The sequence below is a fragment of the Onychomys torridus genome, chromosome 1 (assembly GCF_903995425.1).
Source record: "Onychomys torridus chromosome 1, mOncTor1.1, whole genome shotgun sequence".
Taxonomy (NCBI): domain Eukaryota; kingdom Metazoa; phylum Chordata; class Mammalia; order Rodentia; family Cricetidae; genus Onychomys; species Onychomys torridus.
Genome location: NC_050443.1, coordinates 15,536,419 through 15,557,625, shown reverse-complemented (window position 1 = coordinate 15,557,625; position 21,207 = coordinate 15,536,419). Strand labels below are relative to the sequence as shown.

General features: G+C 51.7%; 1 protein-coding gene across 1 annotated transcript in view; it reads left to right on the top strand.

The window, feature by feature from the left end:
* Sptbn4 (spectrin beta, non-erythrocytic 4) overlaps nucleotides 1-21,188 on the top strand; it is an 83,796-nt gene extending 62,608 nt beyond the window's left edge. Inside the window, 16 exon segments of the mRNA XM_036197817.1 lie at nucleotides 91-354; nucleotides 4,198-4,287; nucleotides 5,362-5,640; nucleotides 5,732-5,862; nucleotides 6,852-7,056; nucleotides 8,062-8,442; nucleotides 9,679-9,923; nucleotides 11,219-11,357; nucleotides 11,444-11,528; nucleotides 12,211-12,407; nucleotides 13,368-13,990; nucleotides 15,141-15,213; nucleotides 15,749-16,041; nucleotides 17,560-17,733; nucleotides 17,875-17,917; nucleotides 20,125-21,188. Of these exon segments, the coding sequence (XP_036053710.1) occupies nucleotides 91-354; nucleotides 4,198-4,287; nucleotides 5,362-5,640; nucleotides 5,732-5,862; nucleotides 6,852-7,056; nucleotides 8,062-8,442; nucleotides 9,679-9,923; nucleotides 11,219-11,357; nucleotides 11,444-11,528; nucleotides 12,211-12,407; nucleotides 13,368-13,990; nucleotides 15,141-15,213; nucleotides 15,749-16,041; nucleotides 17,560-17,733; nucleotides 17,875-17,917; nucleotides 20,125-20,283 (3,381 nt within the window). The 3' untranslated portion in view covers nucleotides 20,284-21,188.
* The last annotated feature ends 19 nt before the right edge of the window (nucleotides 21,189-21,207 follow it).

Genomic DNA, 21,207 nt, shown 5'->3' with positions numbered 1-21,207 from the left:
AATCTCTCCCATTGGTCCTGTATCTCTTTGTCTGTTTCCATCACCTATCTCCTCTTCCTTCTGTCTCTGACCTTCCACCCCTCCTGCCAGGAGGGCCAGCAACTGATGCAGGAGAAACCTGAGCTGGCAGCTTCTGTGCGCAAGAAGTTGGGGGAGATCCGGCAGTGCTGGGCGGAGCTGGAGAGTACCACGCAGGCCAAGGCGCGCCAGCTCTTCGAGGCCAGCAAGGCCGACCAGTTAGCGCAGAGCTTTGCAGAGCTGGACAAGAGGTTACTTCACATGGAAAGCCAGCTACAAGATGTGGACCCTGGTGGGGACCTGGCCACCGTCAACAGCCAGCTCAAGAAGTTACAGGTATGATGGGCTGGCTGGCCTGGTGAGGGGGTCCCTTATGGCAGAGCAGAACAGCTCAGAGCCAACCTCTGAGGTGTTTCAACCTGAGGCTGTCCAGCTAGGAGTGACTGCTGGGAGCAGTTACCACCTTAGGGCGGAGGACTCCCAGGGACAGAGGGAACCTATAATGAAACAAATGGTACAGACATTTTCTCAGCATTTTGATATTATTTTCTGTGTGGAGAAAGAAAGGCCCAGAAAGAGGAGAACAGCTTTGTCCCGAGTATCAGTGTGTTCATGGAGTACTTTCTCTTTTGGTCCCTGGGCTCAATGTTCATGGACCCCTGCAGCAATCTTAGGAAATAGATGCTCTGTTACCCCCATTTTACCAATGAGAAGACTGAGGTGCAAGAAAACTGCATGGTGGCCAGTTTCTGTCCTTCTGAACAAAGAGCCCTTAGAGAGCATGCCTGGGCCTGATTAAGCCCTGCTTCTAGATCAGCAGCTGGTTGGTGTTCAGGCCTTAAAAGTCTGTGCAGCAACCGGGCAGTGGTGGCGCACACCTTTGATTCCAGCACTCGGGAGGCAGAGGCAGGTGGATCTCTGTGAGTTCGAGGCCAGCCTGGTCTACAGAGCGAGATCCAGGACAGGCACCAAACTGCACAGAGAAACCCTGTCTGAAACAAACAAACAGAAAGAAAGAAAAAAAGAAAACAAAAGTCTGTGTGGCTGGTTAATGTGGAAGCAGGCTCTGCTGCTCATCTTTCGAAGTGGAGTGGCTCCTGTCTTTAAACGCCAGGGGTGGCGCTTGACTGAATGATAAATAAACTGAGGCTTTGGAAGGTGAATTTCTTCACTTGGGGAGCAAACCGTAGGGGCTAGATTCAAAACCAAATCCTTTGTGTCTTCGGTGCCCCTCAGGTAGAATTCTTTCAAGGTTTATCTTGTAAAGTAATCAACATTGTAGGTGGCAAATTAAATAAATTAATTAATTTTAAAGATTCAAAAACTGACAGTGTAGCTCAGTTGGTAGAATGCTAGTCTGGAATGGATCCCCAGCCCTGAATAAGCCAGAGTGTTAGCACACAGGCCTGTAATCCCAGCACTCCCGAGATGGAAGGATGGGGACCAAGAGTTTGAGGTCAAGCTTGCCTTCAGCCAGTTCCTAACTAAACTGGCCTACAGGAGACCCAGTCTCAAACCAACAACAAAGTTACAGCTAAAAAAATAAAAATGAAGACTACCTGGGTGTGGCTCAGTGGTAGAGCCCCTGCCTAGAATCCCCCAGTGAGGTGCTGGGGACATGGTTCATGTGGAGTGCTTGCTTAAAACATTCAAAGCCCTGAGGTCCATTCTCAGCACAGCAAAACAAAAAACAAAAAAACAAAACAAAACAAAACCAAACCTAATAATAAAAGCATAATTATATAAATATACTTTTTTTAAAAAAGCTCTGTTTATGTCAGTTAGGCTTGTCACTATTTACCATATGAAAAATGAAAAATTCCAATATGTATTGATTCTTTTGAAATGAATATTAAATCTATCACAAATTGTCCTTATTGTCTTTAATAGCCCTCTTCTATGAAGAACAATGTGGAGCTGGTAAGATGGCTCAGCAGATAAAGGCACTTACTGCCAAGCCTAACAACTTTGTGTTTGATCCCTGGGACCCACATGGTAGAACCGACTCCCACAAAGTTGTACATACACACACACACACACACACACACACACACACACACACACACACACACACTGTGGTATGTGTGTACCTCACACACATGCATGTGCTCACACAAACTAAATGAAAAAGAAAGAAAGGATGCATGCACAGATAAATAGATTTTCTTTACACACGAAAACAAGGGAGGCTGACAAAATGGCTCAGCAAAATCTTGCTGCTCAAGCAGGAGAATCCATGTTTATCATCTGAACCATGTAAATCAGACAGCCACAGCTGTGCACACCTGTAGTCCCAGCGCTGGGAAGGTGAAAGTAGGTGGCTCCCTGTGGTGTGCTGGCCAGTCATCTCACTGACTCTGTAAATTCCAGATTCACAGAGAGACCCTGTCTCAAACAAAAAAAGTGGAACAACTGAGGAAGAGATCCCTGTCATTGACCCCCTCCCTCCACATGAACACACACATGGACAGACACCCCTATGTGTGCACACACAACCTTATATACACACGGGTAATAAATAGAACAAATGTTAAATGTGAGAAGAAGCTGTTTTTATTTTTACAGCTCTTCCTGGTGAGAGAGGAAAGAGAAGTAGCTTCTCACACCCGCCTCTGCCTTGGCTTGTTGCTGTCATGTGAATCACCTTGCTGTCTTTGAACAATCTTGTGTTCTCAAGAATGAGAATAATATAGGCAACTAGCACCTTAGTGGGTAGACAGATAGGTAAGAAGGTAGATAGGTAGGTAGATAGATAGATAGATAGTAGATATTTAGATTATAGATAGATGATAGATAGGTAGACAGACAGACTAATCTGTGGATTGATGGATGAATAGATGGATGGATGGATGGATGGATGAATAGATAATAGATAAGACTTATTCTATGGGTGGATGAATGGATAGGTGGAGATATGGTGGTAGATAGATAAGCTGATCCTGTGAGTGGGTGGGAGAATAGATAGATAAACTGATCCTATGAATTGAAGGATGGCTGCATAGATAGATAGATAGATAGATAGATAGATAGATAGATAGATAGATGGGTAGGTAGGTAGGTAGGTAGATAGGTAGGTAGATAGATAGACTCATCCTGTAGGTAGGTGGGTGGGTAGATGGACAAACAGACAAATAGACTAGTCTGTGAATTGGGTGGATGGATAGATGGATGGGTGGATAGATAGATAGACTTACTCCTATGGGTAGGTGGATGGCGATAGATAGACAGACAAGACCGCTCTTCCTTCTTCCATCTCGTCCTCTAGTTCTCCGGTCAAAATCCTCTCCAGTCCAAATCCTCAAAATCCTCTCCAAGTCTCTGAGGTTTACAGTTATACATCCATGCAATAGCAGTGCTCTAGCTAAAGCAAGGCCACCAGGCTTGAATTCTTACAGAGTCATAAAGGCAGACAAGAGTTTTTCCTCAGACAGTGACCACCAGGCTTTCTTTTACAACCTAAAAATGGAGTGGTAAAGGAGGAGGTTAACTGAGAGCTAGTGACTGGTTAGTATATCAAGAAGGGAATCTATGTGCTCAGTCTACATTCCTGGAAGTGGTTAGGTAAGAAGTTAGGAGTCTGTAATGTTAGTAAGGCTGTATAAGAAAGAAGGGTCTCAGCTAAAATTGCACAAGAAATAAAGCTATCCGCCTGACCTAGGAGACAGGCGTTGTTTCCATAAGGGTGTTGCTTTTAGTTTAGAAGATCGTTTGGCCTTGGATGCTTGACAGGTATTTTAGATAAATACACTGTTAGAAGTTCTTGGAAGTACATAGCATATGAGAAAATCACTGTAGGGACCAGCATATATACAAAAGCTAAAATATCACCATGGCTTGACCTTCGAAAATGTCCTTGACGTTCCCAAGTAGTAGCTTTGGTGATAGTGGCTGAATTCCATTACATTTTCCTGCAGTGTGCAGCAAAGCATGTCTGGACTGTGGAAAGATGGGGTGAGGGCTGAGAAGGGGACTCCAGGAAGCAGTGTCTGCATGTTGGAGGCCAAAGCCAAGCAGGTGTCCGCCTCAAGTTCAGAGAGCAGGATGAAGTGTGTCACTCAGGAGCCTGCTGTCCCTGGGGCCGAGGCGAGGGAGGGTGTTGATGCATGTCCAGGGGCCTGAAGGCTAGCTGGGAGGCAGCGGTCCTTAGGCTCTTCCTGATCTCTCCTGTGTCCTCTCCAGGCATGGGTTCAAGAGCGGCTACCGCTGGCCATGCAGACCGAGCGAGGCAATGGCTTGCAGGCTGTCCAGCAGCACATCAAAAAGAACCAGGTGAGCTGAGCCAGGGGAGGGTGTGAGTGCTAGGAAAGAAGTCAGTTAAACAACTAGATAAGGGGACTGGGGACATGCTCAGCAGTTAAGAGCACTGGCTGCCCTTCCAGAGGACCCAGGTTCAATTCTCAGCACCCACGTGGCAGCTCACAAATATCTGTAACTCCAGTGCCAGGGAATCCAACACTCTCAAATAGACATACACGCAGGCAAAACCACAAATGCACATGAAATAAAAATTAAAAATTAAAAGGTAACTCAGTAGGTAGATGAGAGCAAGAGATTGACTTGTCTCTTGTCCTTGACAAGACTGGATAGCAGGTAGAGTCTCAGTCTGTCGTGAGTCTCCACTTTGTTTTTGTTGTTGTTTCTGAGTTGACTTTGTTGTCAGGTCACAGTTTTCTCTTTAGTTGGTGGGGAATGGCCTCCAACAGACACAGGTTTACACGTTACCACCAAGACCGAAGAGAACTTCTCAAAAATTTCACACAAGGAGACCAGTCAGATGGTTCAGTGGGTAAAGGTCTAGAATTCCCCAGTGAGGGGCTGGGGTGTGGCTCAGTGGTAGAGCCCCTGCCTAGAATCCCCCAGTGAGGGGCTGGGGTGTGACTCGGTGGGTAGAGCGCTTTCTTAGCCTTCCAAAGGTCCTAGGTTCAATCTCACTACAAATGTGTGCTCTTCCTCCAGCCATAAGCTGCCAATACATCCTTAGCTAGGGGTGGTGCCTTGAGAGTCGCTCCCCCACCATGCTGGGCTTCTCAGTAGGTCAATCATGTGCAGGACTTTGGTAGGCAGTGACAGCTGCTGTGAGTCCAGAAAGACAGTGTCTCACAGCAGCCCTCCCAAAGGGCCCTATCTTACATCTCCAAACTTGACAGTCCGGTCTTTGGAGCCATCCTCCGGGCTTGTTTTCCCACCTACAGCATGGGGGTATGAGTGAGTAGTACCTGGCAAGTGGCAGGAGATTTGAGGGTGTCCATTCTAGCTCAGCGGCCCTGCCAGTCGCAGAGGGAGGGGCTCGGTGTGTCGTGGAGTCTTTGATCTCCCCCTCTCCACTTGACGTCTCATTCACAGGGCCTGCGGCGGGAGATCCAGGCTCACGGGCCGCGCTTGGAAGAGGTGCTGGAGCGCGCGGGCGCGCTGGCCTCGCTGCGCAGCCCGGAGGCCGAGGCTGTGCGCCGTGGCCAGGAGCAGTTGCAGAGCGCTTGGGCGGGACTGCGGGAGGCCGCAGAACGACGGCAGCAGACGCTGGACGCCGCCTTCCAGGTGGAACAGTACTACTTTGATGTGGCGGAGGTGGAGGCATGGCTGGGCGAGCAGGAGCTGCTCATGATGAGTGAGGACAAGGGCAAGGTGCGCCCAGAACAGGGGTGAGGGGGTCCAGGGACGCCGGAGCCAGGGGCCCGGCCTTTGCCGCCTCATCGCGGGCGCCATGTACCCCTAGGATGAACAGAGCACCCTGCAGCTGCTCAAGAAGCACTTGCAACTGGAGCAGGGCGTGGAGAACTACGAGGAAAGCATTGCACAGCTGTCGCGCCAGTGCCGAGCCCTCCTGGAGATGGGACACCCAGACAGGTGGGCAGGCAGGGCCGGGGGCCAGTTCGGTGGGAAGGGTCCAAAAGGGCTAGCTCTGAGTTACAGTAGCAGAGCCAGGTTTGATGAGGCACTCACGAATTCCCAGTACTCAGGAGACTGAAACAGGAGGATTGCTGCAAATTTGAGGCTAGCCTGGTCAACAGAGTTCCAGACCAGAAAGGGTCACATAGATCCTATTTGGAAAGAGAAAAAGACAGAGAGACAAATAGATGGTTTATAGCCAGGACAGGAGTCGTCTTACAGACAGCGTGTAGGAGAACTGGAAAACCTAGAGAGCTGAAATCAGAATGGGGTGGGCCTAAGCCTTCCTGGTATAGCTGGGTGATGTGACCTCACTAAGCCTCTAGGAGGCTTGGCTCAGGGGTGGGATCTTGGACCACAGATTGAGACCCATGTCCAGAAGCCTGGAGATTGAGACTGAAGGTGGACCTCTTGGCTGGGTCTTGAGAGAGGGAGTTAGGAACCCTAAACACATCATTGTGGAGCAACAAGGGACCAAAGATAGAAACTAGACGAATAAACAAAACTAATAAAAGGTGCTGGGTAAAGCTGGGTGGGGGTTAGTGTATCTGATTATGAAAACAGCAGTGAGAGACCAGGAATTCCAGTCATCCTTGGCTACATAGAGAATTTGAAGCCAGCATGGGCACCCCTGCCCTAAAACAAACAAACAAAACAAAACCAAAAACACCACTTGTGGTGCACTCAAGTGCCTAGCAATAGCAAAATGTTAGTTATTGATACTATGTTACTATATTTTTAGAATCACTTACTATTACTGCTACAGTACTGACTACCAGGCTGGCTCAGTGCCAGACATAAGGAAAACAGCTCCACCAAGAGGGGATCTTAAGAGACAGGACCCTGGCAAAGATTCAGGAGGAAACAGTCCTGCCTTGGAAGGGGAGATTACAGGTGCCCCCAGAAATCTTAAGGGGTTCTCTATCATCCCCTATCTCCACCATCAGTGAGCAGATCAGCCGGCGACAGTCACAGGTGGATCGCCTCTATGTGGCGCTCAAGGAGCTGGGGGAAGAACGCAGGGTAAGCCTGGAACAACAGTACTGGCTATACCAGCTCAGCCGCCAGGTGGACGAGCTGGAACACTGGATCGCTGAGAAGGAGGTGGTGGCTGGCTCACCGGAGCTGGGCCAGGACTTCGAGCATGTGTCGGTGAGGATTCTTATGAATTCCATGTCTTAGTTACGTTTCTATTGTGGTGACAAAACACACCAAGGCAGCTTATAAAAGAAAGCGTTCAATTGGGCTTCCCATTTCAGAGGGTTAGAGTCCATGATGGTGGAGCAAAGGTATGGTGGCAGGAACAGCTGGGAGATCACATCTTGATCCAAAAGTAGGAGGCAGAGAGAGGGACACTGGTAATGGTCCAAGTCTTTTAAAACCTCAAAGCCCTCCCCCAGTGACACACTTTCTCCAACAAGGCAACGCTTCCTAATCCTTCCCAAATAGTTCCACCAACTAGGGACCAAGTATTCAAACATATGAGCCTATGCAGACCCTTCTTATTCAAACCACCTCATACTGAGGTACTAGCAGCCACTGTGTATCCTATGAAGGCCTCCAGGCTTGCTTTCAAATTACCTCACCCCATGGCCCAGAAATACGTGCATTTATATACTGTAAAGCACGTAGAAGCACTTGTGGCACCTGAGAGGGTGGGAGCAGGTGAATCAGGGGTTCTGGTCATTTTGCTACATAGTAAGTTTCAGGCCAGCCTTGGCTACCTAAGATCCTGTCACACACATACACACAAAACACCACACCTGGTACACTCAAGGCATAGCATGGTGTTAGTTATTAATACTATATATCATTTTTTTATAATTTACTATTTCTATTATTGCTGCAAAGTGTTCAAGAAGTATTAGATACTATTTTATTACAATGATGCTTATTATCATGATTCATATCTGTCACATGGTAACAGGAGGGGGCTGGGGTATGGAGCATTGTCACCCATTTAAGCATCTTTTTTTTTTTTTTTTTTTTAAAGATTTATTTATTTAGTACACAGAAGAGGGCACCAGATCTCATTATAGATGGTTGTGAGCGTCTGGTTGCTTGGAATTGAACTCAGGACCTCTGGAAGAACAGTCAGTGCTCTTAACCTCTGAGCCATCTCTCCAGCCCTTAAGCGTCTTTTCTTGCCCCACCCAGGTGCTACAGGAGAAATTCTCAGAGTTCGCCAGTGAGACCGGAACTGCAGGGCGGGAGCGGCTGGCGGCAGTCAACCAGATGGTGGACGAGCTGATTGAGTGCGGCCACACAGCGGCGGCCACCATGGCTGAGTGGAAGGACGGGCTGAACGAGGCCTGGGCTGAACTGCTGGAGCTCATGGGCACTCGAGCCCAGCTGCTTGCTGCCTCTCGGGAGCTCCATAAGTTCTTCAGCGATGCCCGAGAGCTCCAAGGGCAGATTGAGGAGAAGCGGAGGCGGCTGCCCCGCTTGACAGCACCACCTGAGCCCAGACCCAGTGCCAGCTCCATGCAGCGGACCCTGCGAGCCTTTGAGCATGACCTGCAGCTCCTCGTGTCCCAGGTGGGGTGACGGCAGGCAGGCAGGCAGCTGTAGAGCCAAGTGGGAGGGCCTGAGTAAAGTGGCTGGGCACGTGACAGAGTAAACAACTGCTGTGGAGTCCACAGGCTGGCTGTGGACAGAGAAAGCAGCCTGGGGACAAGAGGAAACTGGGCAGATAGAAAGTAGGTATCTTTCATGGTACCAAGGGATCTAGTTGAGATTCGGGGGTGGAAATGCTGAATGAAACATATTACTTATTTTAATTAAAAAAAAAAAAAGACAGATAGTCCTGATGGCTTGAGACTTAGTATGTAGATCAGGCTGGCCTTGAATTTACAGTGAGCCTCCTGCCTCTATCAGAAATGATCTAAGCTGGGAATGGTAGCTCATGTCTGAAACCTTAGCACTTGGTTGGCTGAGACAGGGGGATTGTCAAGAGTTCAAGGCCAGTCTGGGCTACAGAGTGTGACCTTGTCTAAAAAAGGAAAAAGAAAGAAAGAAAGAAAGAAAGAAAGAAAGAAAGAAAAGAAAAGAAAAGAAAGAAAGAAGAAAAGAAAGAAAGAAAGAAAAGAAAGAAAGAAAGAAAGAAAAAAGAAGGGAGGGAGGGAGGGAAGGAAGGAAGGAAGGAAGGAAGGAAGGAAGAAAAGAAAAGACAGAGAAAAAAGCAATTTATGTAATCTACCAGACATAATGTCACACCCGTGTAATCCCAGGAAGATCCTGAACTTGAGGTTAGCCTTGACTCAAAACAAAACTTGAATAAGTATTTGGAAACTGGGTTGCTAGTAGGTAACTAGTAGGTCTGATGTAAATGGAACAGAAAAAAAAGGGGGGGAGGGAGATTATACCCAATAGACACCAGGGTGGAAATAAGGTGCCTGGGAAACTCAGATGGCTCTGAGAGAAGAGAAAGGTGGACTTGTGTGAAAAGGTCGGCAATGGACACAGCAGAAATAGAGGTGTCAGATAAAAAGTTGAGGCAGCATAATGAAGGGAGCCTGGCAGTAAAGATAAAAGCCAGAACACAGGTAAGTCAGTGACAGACCAGGCAGCAGGCCTAAGGGACCTGTGGTAGTGATTCCAAGAAGTCAGAAGGAGGTCCGGAAGTCTTAGGGACCACTGGGGAGGGGACAGAGGAAGGGATGTGGGCCACAGGCGATGGAGGAAGGAAGGATGCAGGCTGGGTCAAGTAAGATGAATGGGAGGGCGGAGCCTGTGCCAGCGCAGGGCAGGTGAGCGACCTGGCATGCCCCTCAGGTACGGCAGCTGCAGGAGGGGGCAGCCCAGCTGCGGACTGTGTATGCGGGTGAGCACGCCGAGGCCATCGCCAGCCGGGAGCAGGAGGTGTTGCAGGGCTGGAAGGAGCTGCTGGCAGCCTGTGAGGATGCTCGTCTGCACGTCAGCTCCACGGCTGACGCCCTGCGCTTCCACAGCCAGGCCCGTGACCTGCTTTCCTGGATGGACGGCATCGCGGGCCAGATCGGAGCAGCTGACAAACCCAGGTGCCCCTTACCTCATCTTGGGCATTTTGCCTACCTCGGGTGGTCTTCGATAGCTGCCCAGACCTCCAACAGCCCCTTCACATGGGAAACGCGAGCAGCCTGGCAGCGCCTCTGTGTGCCAAGCACTGTTCTCGGTGCTTCAGATGTGTGAGGATCCCTTTTAGGCTTGGCATAGTGTGCTTTCTGCCCTTGATCCTATCCAGGTGCTCACACTGGCCTCCCTGTGGGCATGTCACAGTATGGGATGGGCCAAGGGCCTAGCCAGGAGCAAGGGAAAGCTGGGAGACTATTTGAGACAGCAGTTAAAGCAAATGCAGCAGCTTCAACCTACTCCTTAGATCCTTATACGGTAGTTCTGGGTCAGTGTACATCAGAAGTCAAAGCTGAGCTAAGCCTAGTGGCACAGGTCTATCAACCCACATACTCAGGAAACCTAGGCAGGTGAATGAGTTCAGGGCCAGCCTGGGTAACTTAGCAAGACCCTGCCTCAAAACAAAAAGCAAACACAAGAGTCGAGGATGTAGCACACTTGATAGAGTGCTTGCCTGGCATTCATGAGGCCCTGGGTTACATCCTAGGTTGCACAGAATAGGCCATGTCTGGGGCATTTGCTTGTGATCCCAACACTGAGAAGGGAGGAGGGGTCAAGGGTATCCTTAACTACATACTGTTTGAGGCCAGTTGGGCTACATGAGACTCCACTTCAAAAAGGTAAAATACTGGGGCTGGAGAGATGGCTCAGAGGTTAAGAGCACTGACTGCTCTTCCAGAGGACCCAGGTTCAATTCCAAGCACCCACATGGCAGCTCAAAACTGTCTGTAACTCCCATTCCAGGGGACAACTCTCATGGCAAAACACCAATGAAAAAAATTTAACTAATTTTTTTAAAAGTTCATTTTTTTTTTTTTACAAGTTGAAAGTAAAGCTCAGTGGCAGTGCACACTTATAATCTTAGCACTTGGGAGGTGAAGGCAGGAACGTCAGGGGTTCACTGTCATCTCTAGCAACATAGCCAGGTCCAGGTCAGCATGTGCTTCTCGAGACCCTGTTGAAGGGAGGGAGACGGAAGGAAAATTGGACTTGAAATTCCAGGTGCACTAAAGCAAAAATTTGGCACCTTCAAATCACTGAATTTGTGAAGATCCTGGGACCCTCGGAAGTTGGCCAGAGCAGGTCACTGTCCTGGGATTCTGTAGAACAGCAGTGTGAATGTGCTCATGGGGAGCTAGCTGCATCCAGGGGCAGGCTAAGGGTGGCTGCACGCGGCTTAGATCCCTGTCCCTCCCTACCGCAGGGATGTGTCATCGGTGGAGGTGCTTATGAACTACCACCAGGGCCTGAAGACAGAACTGGAGGCTCGTGTGCCTGAGCTGACGGCCTGCCAGGAGTTGGGGCGCTCCCTACTACACAACAAGAGTGCCATGGCTGATGAGGTAGGGGAGGGATGTGGGGGGCATCCCCTCTCTGCTTCTACCTTTTCATACACCATGCCTCTCTCACCCCACCCACACACTCTCAGATCCAGGCACAGCTGGACAAGCTGGGAACCCGGAAGGAGGAGGTGTCTGAGAAGTGGGACCGTCACTGGGAATGGCTGCAACAGAGTGAGTGAGGGTCTGGACAAGGGTGCCGCAGGGACACAGGGGGTGTACCTCAGCATGGCTGGCCAGATCAGAGGGTGACAAGTGACAGGAGCATGCTTTGCACACCACCCTCGGGTCTCCAGAGCCAAACCTATGGGTCTGGGAAGGTGAATGAGGGGGCTGCCTTACTTTTGAGCTCCTGATGGCTGATCCGTGGGGGAGGTATAGGTATCTTTAGAAGTAGCCCCAGAGACTGGGGGTATAACTCTGCTGGTAGAGCATTTGCTTAGACGCATGAAGCCCTGGGTGCAATAGTGAGAACCTCATAAAACTGAGTGTGGTGGAATGTCCCTGTAGTCCCATGACACCCTGTCTCAAAGCAACCAAACATCCCCAGTCTGCAGAGTAGGGAGGTGACTCATTGAATCAAGTAAGTTGCTGGCAAGCCTAGTGACCTGAGTTTGGTCCCCAGGACCTACTTGGTAAAAGGAGAGACCTGGATCCCACGTAATTGTCCTTAGACCTCCACAGAGTGCACCCTCATACACACACAGTGTATTATTTTTAATACATAACAATTCCATTACTGTCAAGGCTGGACTGGGGGTAGCCTGAGGGTATGGAAAGCCAGAAAACCATAGCTCCCACCCCAGGGAAAGGTCTGAGGCTCTCCTGGTGCCTCAGCCCCTGTGCCTGTCCCCAGTGCTGGAGGTGCACCAGTTTGCTCAGGAGGCCGTGGTGGCTGATGCCTGGCTGACAGCCCAGGAGCCACTCCTGCAGAGTCGGGAGCTGGGCAGCAGTGTGGACGAGGTGGAGCAGCTTATCCGGCGACATGAGGCCTTCCGAAAAGCAGCAGCAGCCTGGGAGGAGAGGTTCAGCTCTCTACGGCGCTTGACCACGGTCAGACCCACTTCCCAGCCACCATCCCTCTATATTAGACTGACACACCTGCTCTGGGTGGCCAGCCCCACACTGGGCACAACTGGACATAGATCCTTACTGGGCTCTAAGTGAGGGACAGGCCTGTAATTGACAGCTAAGAACCAACCCAGAACCCAGAAGCCGGGCGGTGGTGGCAGCACTCGGGAGGCAGAGGCAGGCAGATCTCTGAGTTCGAGGCCAGCCTGGTCTAAAGAGAGAGTTCTAGGATAGGCTCCAAAACTGCACAGGGAAACCCTGTCTTGAAGAAGAAAAGGAAAAAAAAAAAAATAAAGAACCAAGCCAAAGGGGTCAAGATTGATGAAAAATAGGTTGAGTCTGGGGAGATGAGGTGGGGGAATTGGAGGGGGGCTATGGAAGCCCAGAAGCCCTGAAGAATACTGTGAATGAAAAAACCTGTTGTGGTTAAAAACCTTGAGGTCCTGAGGGGGACTGTTAAGGAAGGTGTAGGTGAGGAGGGTTGTCAGAAAGGCACCCAGAGAAAGTGATTGTTCAGCTGTCAGATGTGGTGGCTCACACCTGTATTCCCAGCATTTGGGAAGTGGAGGCAGGAGGATCAGAAGTTAGCTCAAGGTCATCCTCAGTAACATCAAGTTTGGAGTCAGCTTGGGCCATATGAAACCCTGCCTTCCGAGTAGTTCCCCGCAAAACAAAGAAGGAAGGGAGGGGAGAGGAGCGGGGAGAGAGAGAGAGAGAGAGAGAGAGAGAGAGAGAGAGAGAGAGAGAGAGAGAGAGAGTCCCGAGACCCTTACACCCCTACAAGATTAATGGGTGTTGGGTGTTTGTGGAAAGAACAGGAATTTGGTCTTGGTCAAGAACTGGCAGTGGCTGAAAACCCCGCTTCTCTGAGGAGCTAAGTTAAGCAGTGAGCGGGAGCGCCCAGCACCATTCCCCAACCTGACCTGACCTTTCTATCCCTAGATCGAGAAACTCAAGGCAGAACAGAGCAAGCAGCCACCCACCCCCTTACTGGGGCGCAAGTTCTTTGGGGACCCCACCGAGCTGGCGGCCAAGGCGGCGCCCTTGCTGCGTCCAGGGGGCTATGAGAGGGGCCTGGAGCCCTTGGCTCGCCGGGCCTCGGACACGCTGTCAGCGGAGGTGCGGACCCGGGTTGGGTATGTGCGCCAGGAGCTCAAGCCCGAGCGTCTCCAGCCGCGCATTGACCGGCTCCCTGAGGCCTCGGGGAGGGTAGAACCCGCGGCCCCAACAGCCGCAGCGTTGGACACGAGGACGGACACCCCTGGGACCCCCGCGGTGACGGAGCAGCTCCGGCCCAGGCCGGAGCGCCAGGAGTCCGCGGATCGTGCGGAGGAGCTGCCCCGGAGACGACGGTCAGAACGCCAGGAGTCCAGCGAACAACCAGAGGAGGCTGCGCGGAGGCGGCGGCCCGAGCGCCAGGAGTCCGCGGACCATGAGGCACCACACAGCCTCACTCTGGGACGTTATGAGCAGATGGAGAGGCGGCGGGAGCGGCGGGAGCGGAGGTTGGAGCGACAGGAGTCCAGCGAACAGGAGACTCCAACCAGGGGAGAGCTGGTCAAAGGGTGAGGGACCTCTGTAAGCGAGGTATTCCGGGAAGGGCGAGCGGTGGCCTCGAGGGTCCAAGGGCCGGACTTCTGGGTTCAGAATTGCTCAAGTGGGCTTGGTGGTTGCAGCCCGTAGTGCTTGCGTTTCCGAGGCCGAGGCGGGAGGTCCAAGATCAGTGACAGAAACAGACTCATCACCAGACAGTGAAGACCCAAAACATTTAGAGCTGGGAAGGAAAGTTCAGGGGGGATTGGAAGCTCAGGGGGCTGTGTAGAGAAGACAACAGTATGTTTAAAAGCTCGAAGTCACCAGCTTGCCTTGGGCTCTGCTCAAAACTCAAAGGGCAGCCAGGTGGTGGTGGCACACGCCTCTAATCCCAGGAAGCATTGACAGGTGGATCTCTGTGAGTTCCAGGCCAGCCTGGTCTACAGAGAGTTCCAGGACAGCCAGGGCTGCACAGAGAGACCCTGTCTCAGGAAAACAAACCTCAAAAGTTGTCAGCGTGTGGTGGCTCGGGTGTGTGATCCCAGCCCTTAGGTGTGAAGGAGGACCAAGTTCCAGACCAACCACTCTGCAATACTGAGCACCAGGGTTACATTTGAGATTCTGTTTCTAAAACAAACAAGTCATTGGAGTGTGGTGGCCCTTGCCTGCACTCCGGTCCTTGGGAGGTCGAAGAAGGAGGAGCAGGAGTTCAAGGTTATCCTCAGGGAGGCCAGAGGTCAGATTCCGATTTTTAAAAAAAAATCCATTAGGGGCTGAAGAGATGGCTCAGTGGTTAAGAGCACTTGCTGCTCTCCAGAGGACCTAAGTTTGGTTCCCAACACCCACATAGCTCACAACTGCCTAGAACTCCAGCTCCAGGGGATCCAATGCCTTCCTCTGGCCTCTGAGGGCAGCAGGCACCCATGTGATACACATAGATGCAGGCAAAACATTCACACACATATATAAACTTACAAAAATTCAAAATAAAAATACGAAAAAAGTCAAACAAATTTTAAAAAACGGAGAGGGATTTGGTTGCACATCGAGTCAGGAACACCCATGTGTGAGACCACTGAGTTGTGCGCAGGAGCGTGTGGTATGGAGGCTTCTCTGTCCAGCCAAGTAGGACCCTAGTCAAAGGTACTGCAACTCATTTGGTCTTCTGCTCTTGTTCTCCAGGAAGGCCACCCTAGCTGACATTGTGGAGCAGCTGCAGGAGAAAGAGGCTGGCCCTGGGCTCCCTGCTGGGGTGGTAAGTTGAGCTACAGGGACGGACGGGTGGGGGTAGAAGCCCTCTTAGTGGCCGGGACCTCGGAGGCAACCGTGACCTAGGCCCATCCTCCTCCCTGAACCTTGCAGTCAGCTTAGAAAGATGGAGCCACAGACCCAGGAACATTATTTCTCCCTCCACACATACGTATTAGACTCTAAACTCTCCCCCATCTGCTTTAGATTCCCTATTTCTCCAGCCTTGTGGGCTCTCCAATTTCCTCATTAGCTCCACAACAGACTACGCCAAGGCCTCACACAGAAATTCTATGCACCGTCTACCTCCTTAGACCCTGTCCCTACCTCCCAGCTTCCAGAATTCCAAAGTCTAAATTCGAATGACCCATTCCCCAACCCTAAGGGGTCCCCCCTCAGTCCTGAGAGTCTTCTCATGTTGCCCTCCAAGACAGGTGGCCCTGCAGCCCCGTGGGACCCCTGGCCCTAAGGCTCCCCGAGACAGGATGCTCCCCTAGTCATCATGGACAGTACCCCTCTCCCCCCTCCCTTCATTCACACAGCCGTCGCTGCCTCAGCCTCGTGAACTTCCCCCCGGTCGCCTGCCCAACGGGCTTGAGCCGCCCGAGCGGACACCTCGGCCCGATCGGCCGCGGGCACGGGACCGGCCCAAGCCGCGCCGGCGGCCAAGGCCACGAGAGGGTGGTGAGGGCGGGGGAAGCCGGCGCTCGCGCTCCGCCCCTGCCCAGGGAGGCTCCGCCCCCGCTCCTCCGCCTCCGCCCACTCACACAGTGCAGCACGAGGGCTTCCTTCTGCGCAAGCGCGAGCTCGACGCTAACCGCAAGTCGTCCAACCGGTGAGCGCGTGGGCGGGGCTTTGGATGGCTGGGCGCCCGCTCAGGGTGTTTCATGAATGAGTAGCTGGGCGGGAGGAGGGGCGGGACTCAAATTCAAATACTCCAACCCGTGAAGGGGAGGGGCGTGGTCGAATTTTAGAGTGTCCAGTAGCTAAGTGGATCAAGCGAGATGGGAGCGTGACAGAAGTGCCCCTAACGTGAATAAATTGGGACTCAGTCTCAGCGACCACCGCAGGTGTGGACTATGGCTAAGGAGCAGCTGGAGGTAGAGTCTAATCTAGATGATTCCAGTGGGGTGTGAATTGGAGCTGCAAGATAACATCCAATCAGTGAGCGGAATGGATCCCCCACCCCATACCTCACAACCTCCACTCATAAAATTTCCGATGGAGGTCTGAAAAGGAACAGAGAGCCTCAACTGAGGACCTGCTGGAGTGTTGGAAGTTATCTCAGTTTTCCAGATGAGCGGGTTTTTTTAAAGTTGTCTAAATTACATTTATTTGTGTTGTAGTGGAAGTTGTGTGTGAGGGTCGGGGGACAACTGGTGGGAATCGGTTCTCTCCTTCCACCATGTGCGTCCCCTGGGATCAAACTCAGGTTGTAAGGCTTGGCTGCAAGTGCCTTATTCTCCACGCCATCTCCTCGGGCCCTAACCCGTTTGTGTGTTTGGGTGCATGCGTGTTTACTTTTGGAGTGAGCTCATCTTGTGTTTGTCCACTATATTTTCGTCCAACTGAGATGCAGAATGTGGGACAGGCAGAGTCACAAACGGTGTAGAGAGATCTAGACCCAAGACATGAAATGAACAGGGCAGGATCAGACTTGGCTGGTGCTGACTGCAGTTAATTGTTTCTCCCTTGTCCCTAGACCAAGGTGGGAATGAACAGGGACACCCTGTTGAATATTATTTTCCTGTCTGGGGATGTCTTCCCAGAGTGGGACTTTGGCTGTTTGAGGAGACCAGATCTTGTTTCAAACTATAGAGCAGTACATCTTCCTTGAAGGAACTTGGAGAGGGTGGGGAAATGAGAGTTAATGAATGAAGCAGGGGTTTTTGAAGGTGATGTGTGGGAAAAATGAGACCAATGAATGAAAACAAAGACTTGTAAAGGAATCAGTTTAATTTTTTTCAGGACTGGGGATCAAGCCCATGGCCTTATGTTCTACCACCGAGACATAACCCCAGCTCCTCACTAGTGGATTCTAGGCAAGGATTCTACCTTCTGCTGGTTTTATCCCTATCCTAACAGCTTGTATCTTGCATTTATGAAAGTCAGTATGAAATGAGACAAGCAAGGTTTAGTCCAGCATGGGCCAACCTTGGCAAACTCTTGGTTCTGGGGGCCCTAGCCACACCTCCCAGAACAGGAACAGCCTGGCCTAAGTAGCTAGGACAAAGGGTCAGACATGGGAAGGTCCAGAGGTAGCAAGACCCTGCATAATTCTGTGATGGTAATGATGAACAGTTCCCGAGCAGAATCCTGTAGCTCTGCCTTAATCACCGTCTCATCACCCCAGGTCGTGGGTGAGCCTGTACTGTGTGCTCAGCAAGGGGGAGCTAGGCTTCTACAAGGACGCCAAAGGGCCAGCATCGGGGGGCACGCATGGTGGGGAGCCATTGCTCAGCCTGCACAAAGCCACCAGCGAGGTGGCTAGTGACTACAAGAAAAAGAAGCATGTCTTCAAGCTCCAGTGAGTCCTTCCCATGGGCAGAAGGGAGGGGTCTCTGCTTTGCCTTATTTCCCCAGTGGGCTCTTGGTTCCCTTGAGGGACAATGGATGATGGGAAGAGGGTTGGCCCCTCAGGATCCCTGAAGTCCTGTGTCTCCGGCAGGACCCAGGATGGCAGTGAGTTCTTGCTCCAGGCTAAAGATGAGGTAAGATCCGATCCTCTCACCCTATAGGTTGATCTCTAAGTGGTATAGCTTCTTGGCTGGTTCCTGAACCCAAATGTTGGGGCTGTAGAAGGCACCACATAGGCCAGACCTATCAGAGCAGTAGAGGGAAGGCAGTGAGAGCCCAGAGGAGCTTCATGAGACAGGGGCGATGGGGATCAGGGAACGTGCCTGGTGCCCCTAATAGCTAAGTCCATCTTCTTTGCCACGGCCACTGAGGAGGCTGGAAGGATGGTAGGAGTAAGTTTGGAAGTGAGTCATCAAGGCTATAGAGAGAAGGCCCAGTGATTAAGAAGAACACGCCCTGCTTTTCCAGAGGACTCAAGTTTGGTTCTCAGCACATGTGGGGCAGCTCTCAACTCCCTGTGACTCCAGCTCCAGGGATCTAACACCCTCTTCTGGCCTCCCAGGGCACCCATGCGTGCACGCGTGCGTGCGTGCGTGCGTGCGTGCGTGTGTGTGTGTACACACACACTCAATGAGGCCAGGTGGCGGTGGCGGCGGCGGCGGCGGGTACCTGTAATCCTAGCACCCAGGAGGCAGAGGCAGGCAGATCTCTTGAGTTTGTGGCCAGCCTGGTCTACAGAGCGAGTTCCAGGGTAGCTAAACTACACAGAGAAACCTTGTCTTGAATCCCTCCCCCCGCCCCCCAAAAAAGGGAGTGATCATGGTTATCTCAGCAAATGGGAGGTGGAAGCAGGAGGAGCAAGCCTGGGCTACAGAGTGAGCTTGAGGCCAGCCTGGGGTACCTTGTCTAAAAGAAGGGAAGATGTGTGACCCCTGTAGAGACAACCCAAAAGGCAGCCTTGCAAAGACTTATGACAGCCAGCTGCAGGAGCACAGTGGAGGTGAGGCAAATGGTCCCAGAAAGGTTCCCAGGGGCTACATGTATCAGTATTGGGGGGGGGGCATTCGGGGAGGATTTTATCCTAAGTGCACTGGGGTGGAGTTGGGGAGTATGACAGTTTTTTGAGCTAAAGAGAGTTGATGTGATGTGTAACCAATGTCCCCTTATAAGAGCTAGAGAAATGAGTGAGTAAGAAGGTTGCCATTCAAGCCTGAGGACATGATTTGGATCCCAGCATTCACATTTAAAAAAAAAAAAAATCCAGGCATGGCTGCCCATGGACTTATATATAACCCCATAATTGTAGCAGACAAAGGAAGACAGGGCATTCACAGGCACTAGCTGGTGAACCTAGCTCCAGGTTCACTGGGAGACCCTGCCTGGAGGGAATTAGGCTGGGAGTGATACAGCACAGGACACTGGGATCCTCTTCTGGCCTCCACACATGTACACAGCACAAACCCCGCCCCCCAACACATTCTCAAACATCACACAAATGAAAGAGAGAGGTTGGTTTTTTAAAGATCCTTTTTAATTTTTAAAAAGATTTATTTTAATTTTTTGTATGATTGCTTGCATGTTTATATGTGTACTGTGTGGCTGCCTGGTGCTCCACCAAGGCTAGCAGAGGATGGTGTATCCCCTAAAATAGGAGTCGCAGATGCTTGTGAGCCTCCGGGTGGGTGCTGGGAATGGCAGCTGTTGTTCTTAATCATGGAGCATCTCTCCAGTTCTGGTTTTTCTTTTTTGAGACAAGGTTCCTCTATGTAGTCCTGGAACTCAAACTCACAGAGATCCTCCTACCTCTGCCTCCCAAGGGCTGGGATGGGTGCCCCACCACCCTGCTCCATCACATTTTATGTGTGTGTGTGTGTTCATGAGTATTTGTGTGGGTGCACTATGCCTTTGGTGTGGAGGTAGAGGACTGCCCGAGTCAGCCCTCTCTTTCCACTGTGTGGGTCCTGGTGACCAAGCACTGTTCACCGGGCTCCAATGTACCCTTACCCACTGAGCTCTGGCCCCGCAATAATTTATCTCAGAGCTTTTATAAAAAGTGAAGTTAAAAAAAAAAAAGTGAAGTAAGTTGATACATGGAGGCCAGTTAGCACAGGGCCTGGTCAACTTCGTCGGGGTTGTTTGTCTTTGTGTGTGGGGAGGGTGTTTTATAGATAGTGCTGTTGCTTCTGTTTGAGTGAATAAATCCACAGAAGTGCCTAGAGAGGAGTCCCCTCATCCTCACTGTCAGTGTTACCCGGATAACAGAAGAAGAAACAGAAGCCAGGGAGGGAAGTGTGGTTGAGATCCTCCTCCAAATACGGACCTGTCCTGCTTGTTCCGCCAGGAGGAGATGAATGGCTGGCTGGAGGCTGTGGCTAGCTCAGTGGCAGAACACGCCGAGATCGCCCGTTGGGGCCAGACACTACCTACCACATCGTCCACAGATGAGGGCAACCCCAAGCGTGAGGGCGGGGAGCGTAGGGCCAGCGGGCGCCGGAAGTGACTTCAGGTACCCTCCCCCCTTGGAGTCTGACAAGTCTCCTTGCCCCTCCTCTCCGCACTGTGGACACAAAGACACCTTCACATCCGCAAGGGCAGGAATGACTGCGGATGTGTCATGGTGGGCCCTGGAATGGAAGGGACGTCTCCTGCACTCCAAGGAATGGTGGTGGGGATTGCTGTCCCTATAGCCATATCTCGGTCCCTTCCCGCTCGCCAACCCCACCCCAGGTGCTGGGGCTCCATTCTTTTTATGCAATAACTGAGCTTGGTGGGGACGGGCAGGGAGCCAGTTGAGCCAAGCCCCCTGCCCCATCGTCAGATCCTGCCCCAAGAAGCTGGAGTGGCGAGGGATCTGGGAGGTGGTGGTATTCGTTGGCCTCCTCTCCGCCCTAAGGATGGACATGGGGGCGCTGGTGAGGTCCCCTGGACCATCCAGGGTGCTAGGGGGTGGGGAGGGGACACGCTCCCTCCCTGCCTTTACCTCACTTCCAATGCTGCCTTGATCTGTCTGGGAAGAGGGAGCGAAGGGGTCCTTAGCCCCTGCACTCCGCCATCTCAGCGCCATGCGGTTAATTCCTGACTTAGTTTATTTTTGCAAAAATGTAGACCTCCCCCTCCGTCCCCCGCCCCGCATCCGCGAAAGCTTTTAATAGGAGGGGAGTCAAAGTTCAAAACTGTCTTCCTCTCTCCTCCCCCATCCAGCTGTAAATGCCACTTCCCGAGGGGAGGGGGGTGGGGAAGCCCTCCCCCCTGCATGCTTCTGGCTGGAGCACCTCCCTGGGAGTGGGGGGTATCAGGGTTACAGGCAGCCCCAGTGGCTGCCTGGAGAAGCCGCCAGGGCCGGAGGTGCGGGGCGGTGTGGCAGGCGCACACTGTATGTACCTACAATAAACCCTTTGGCTTTGACGGTCTACGTTGGTTTCTT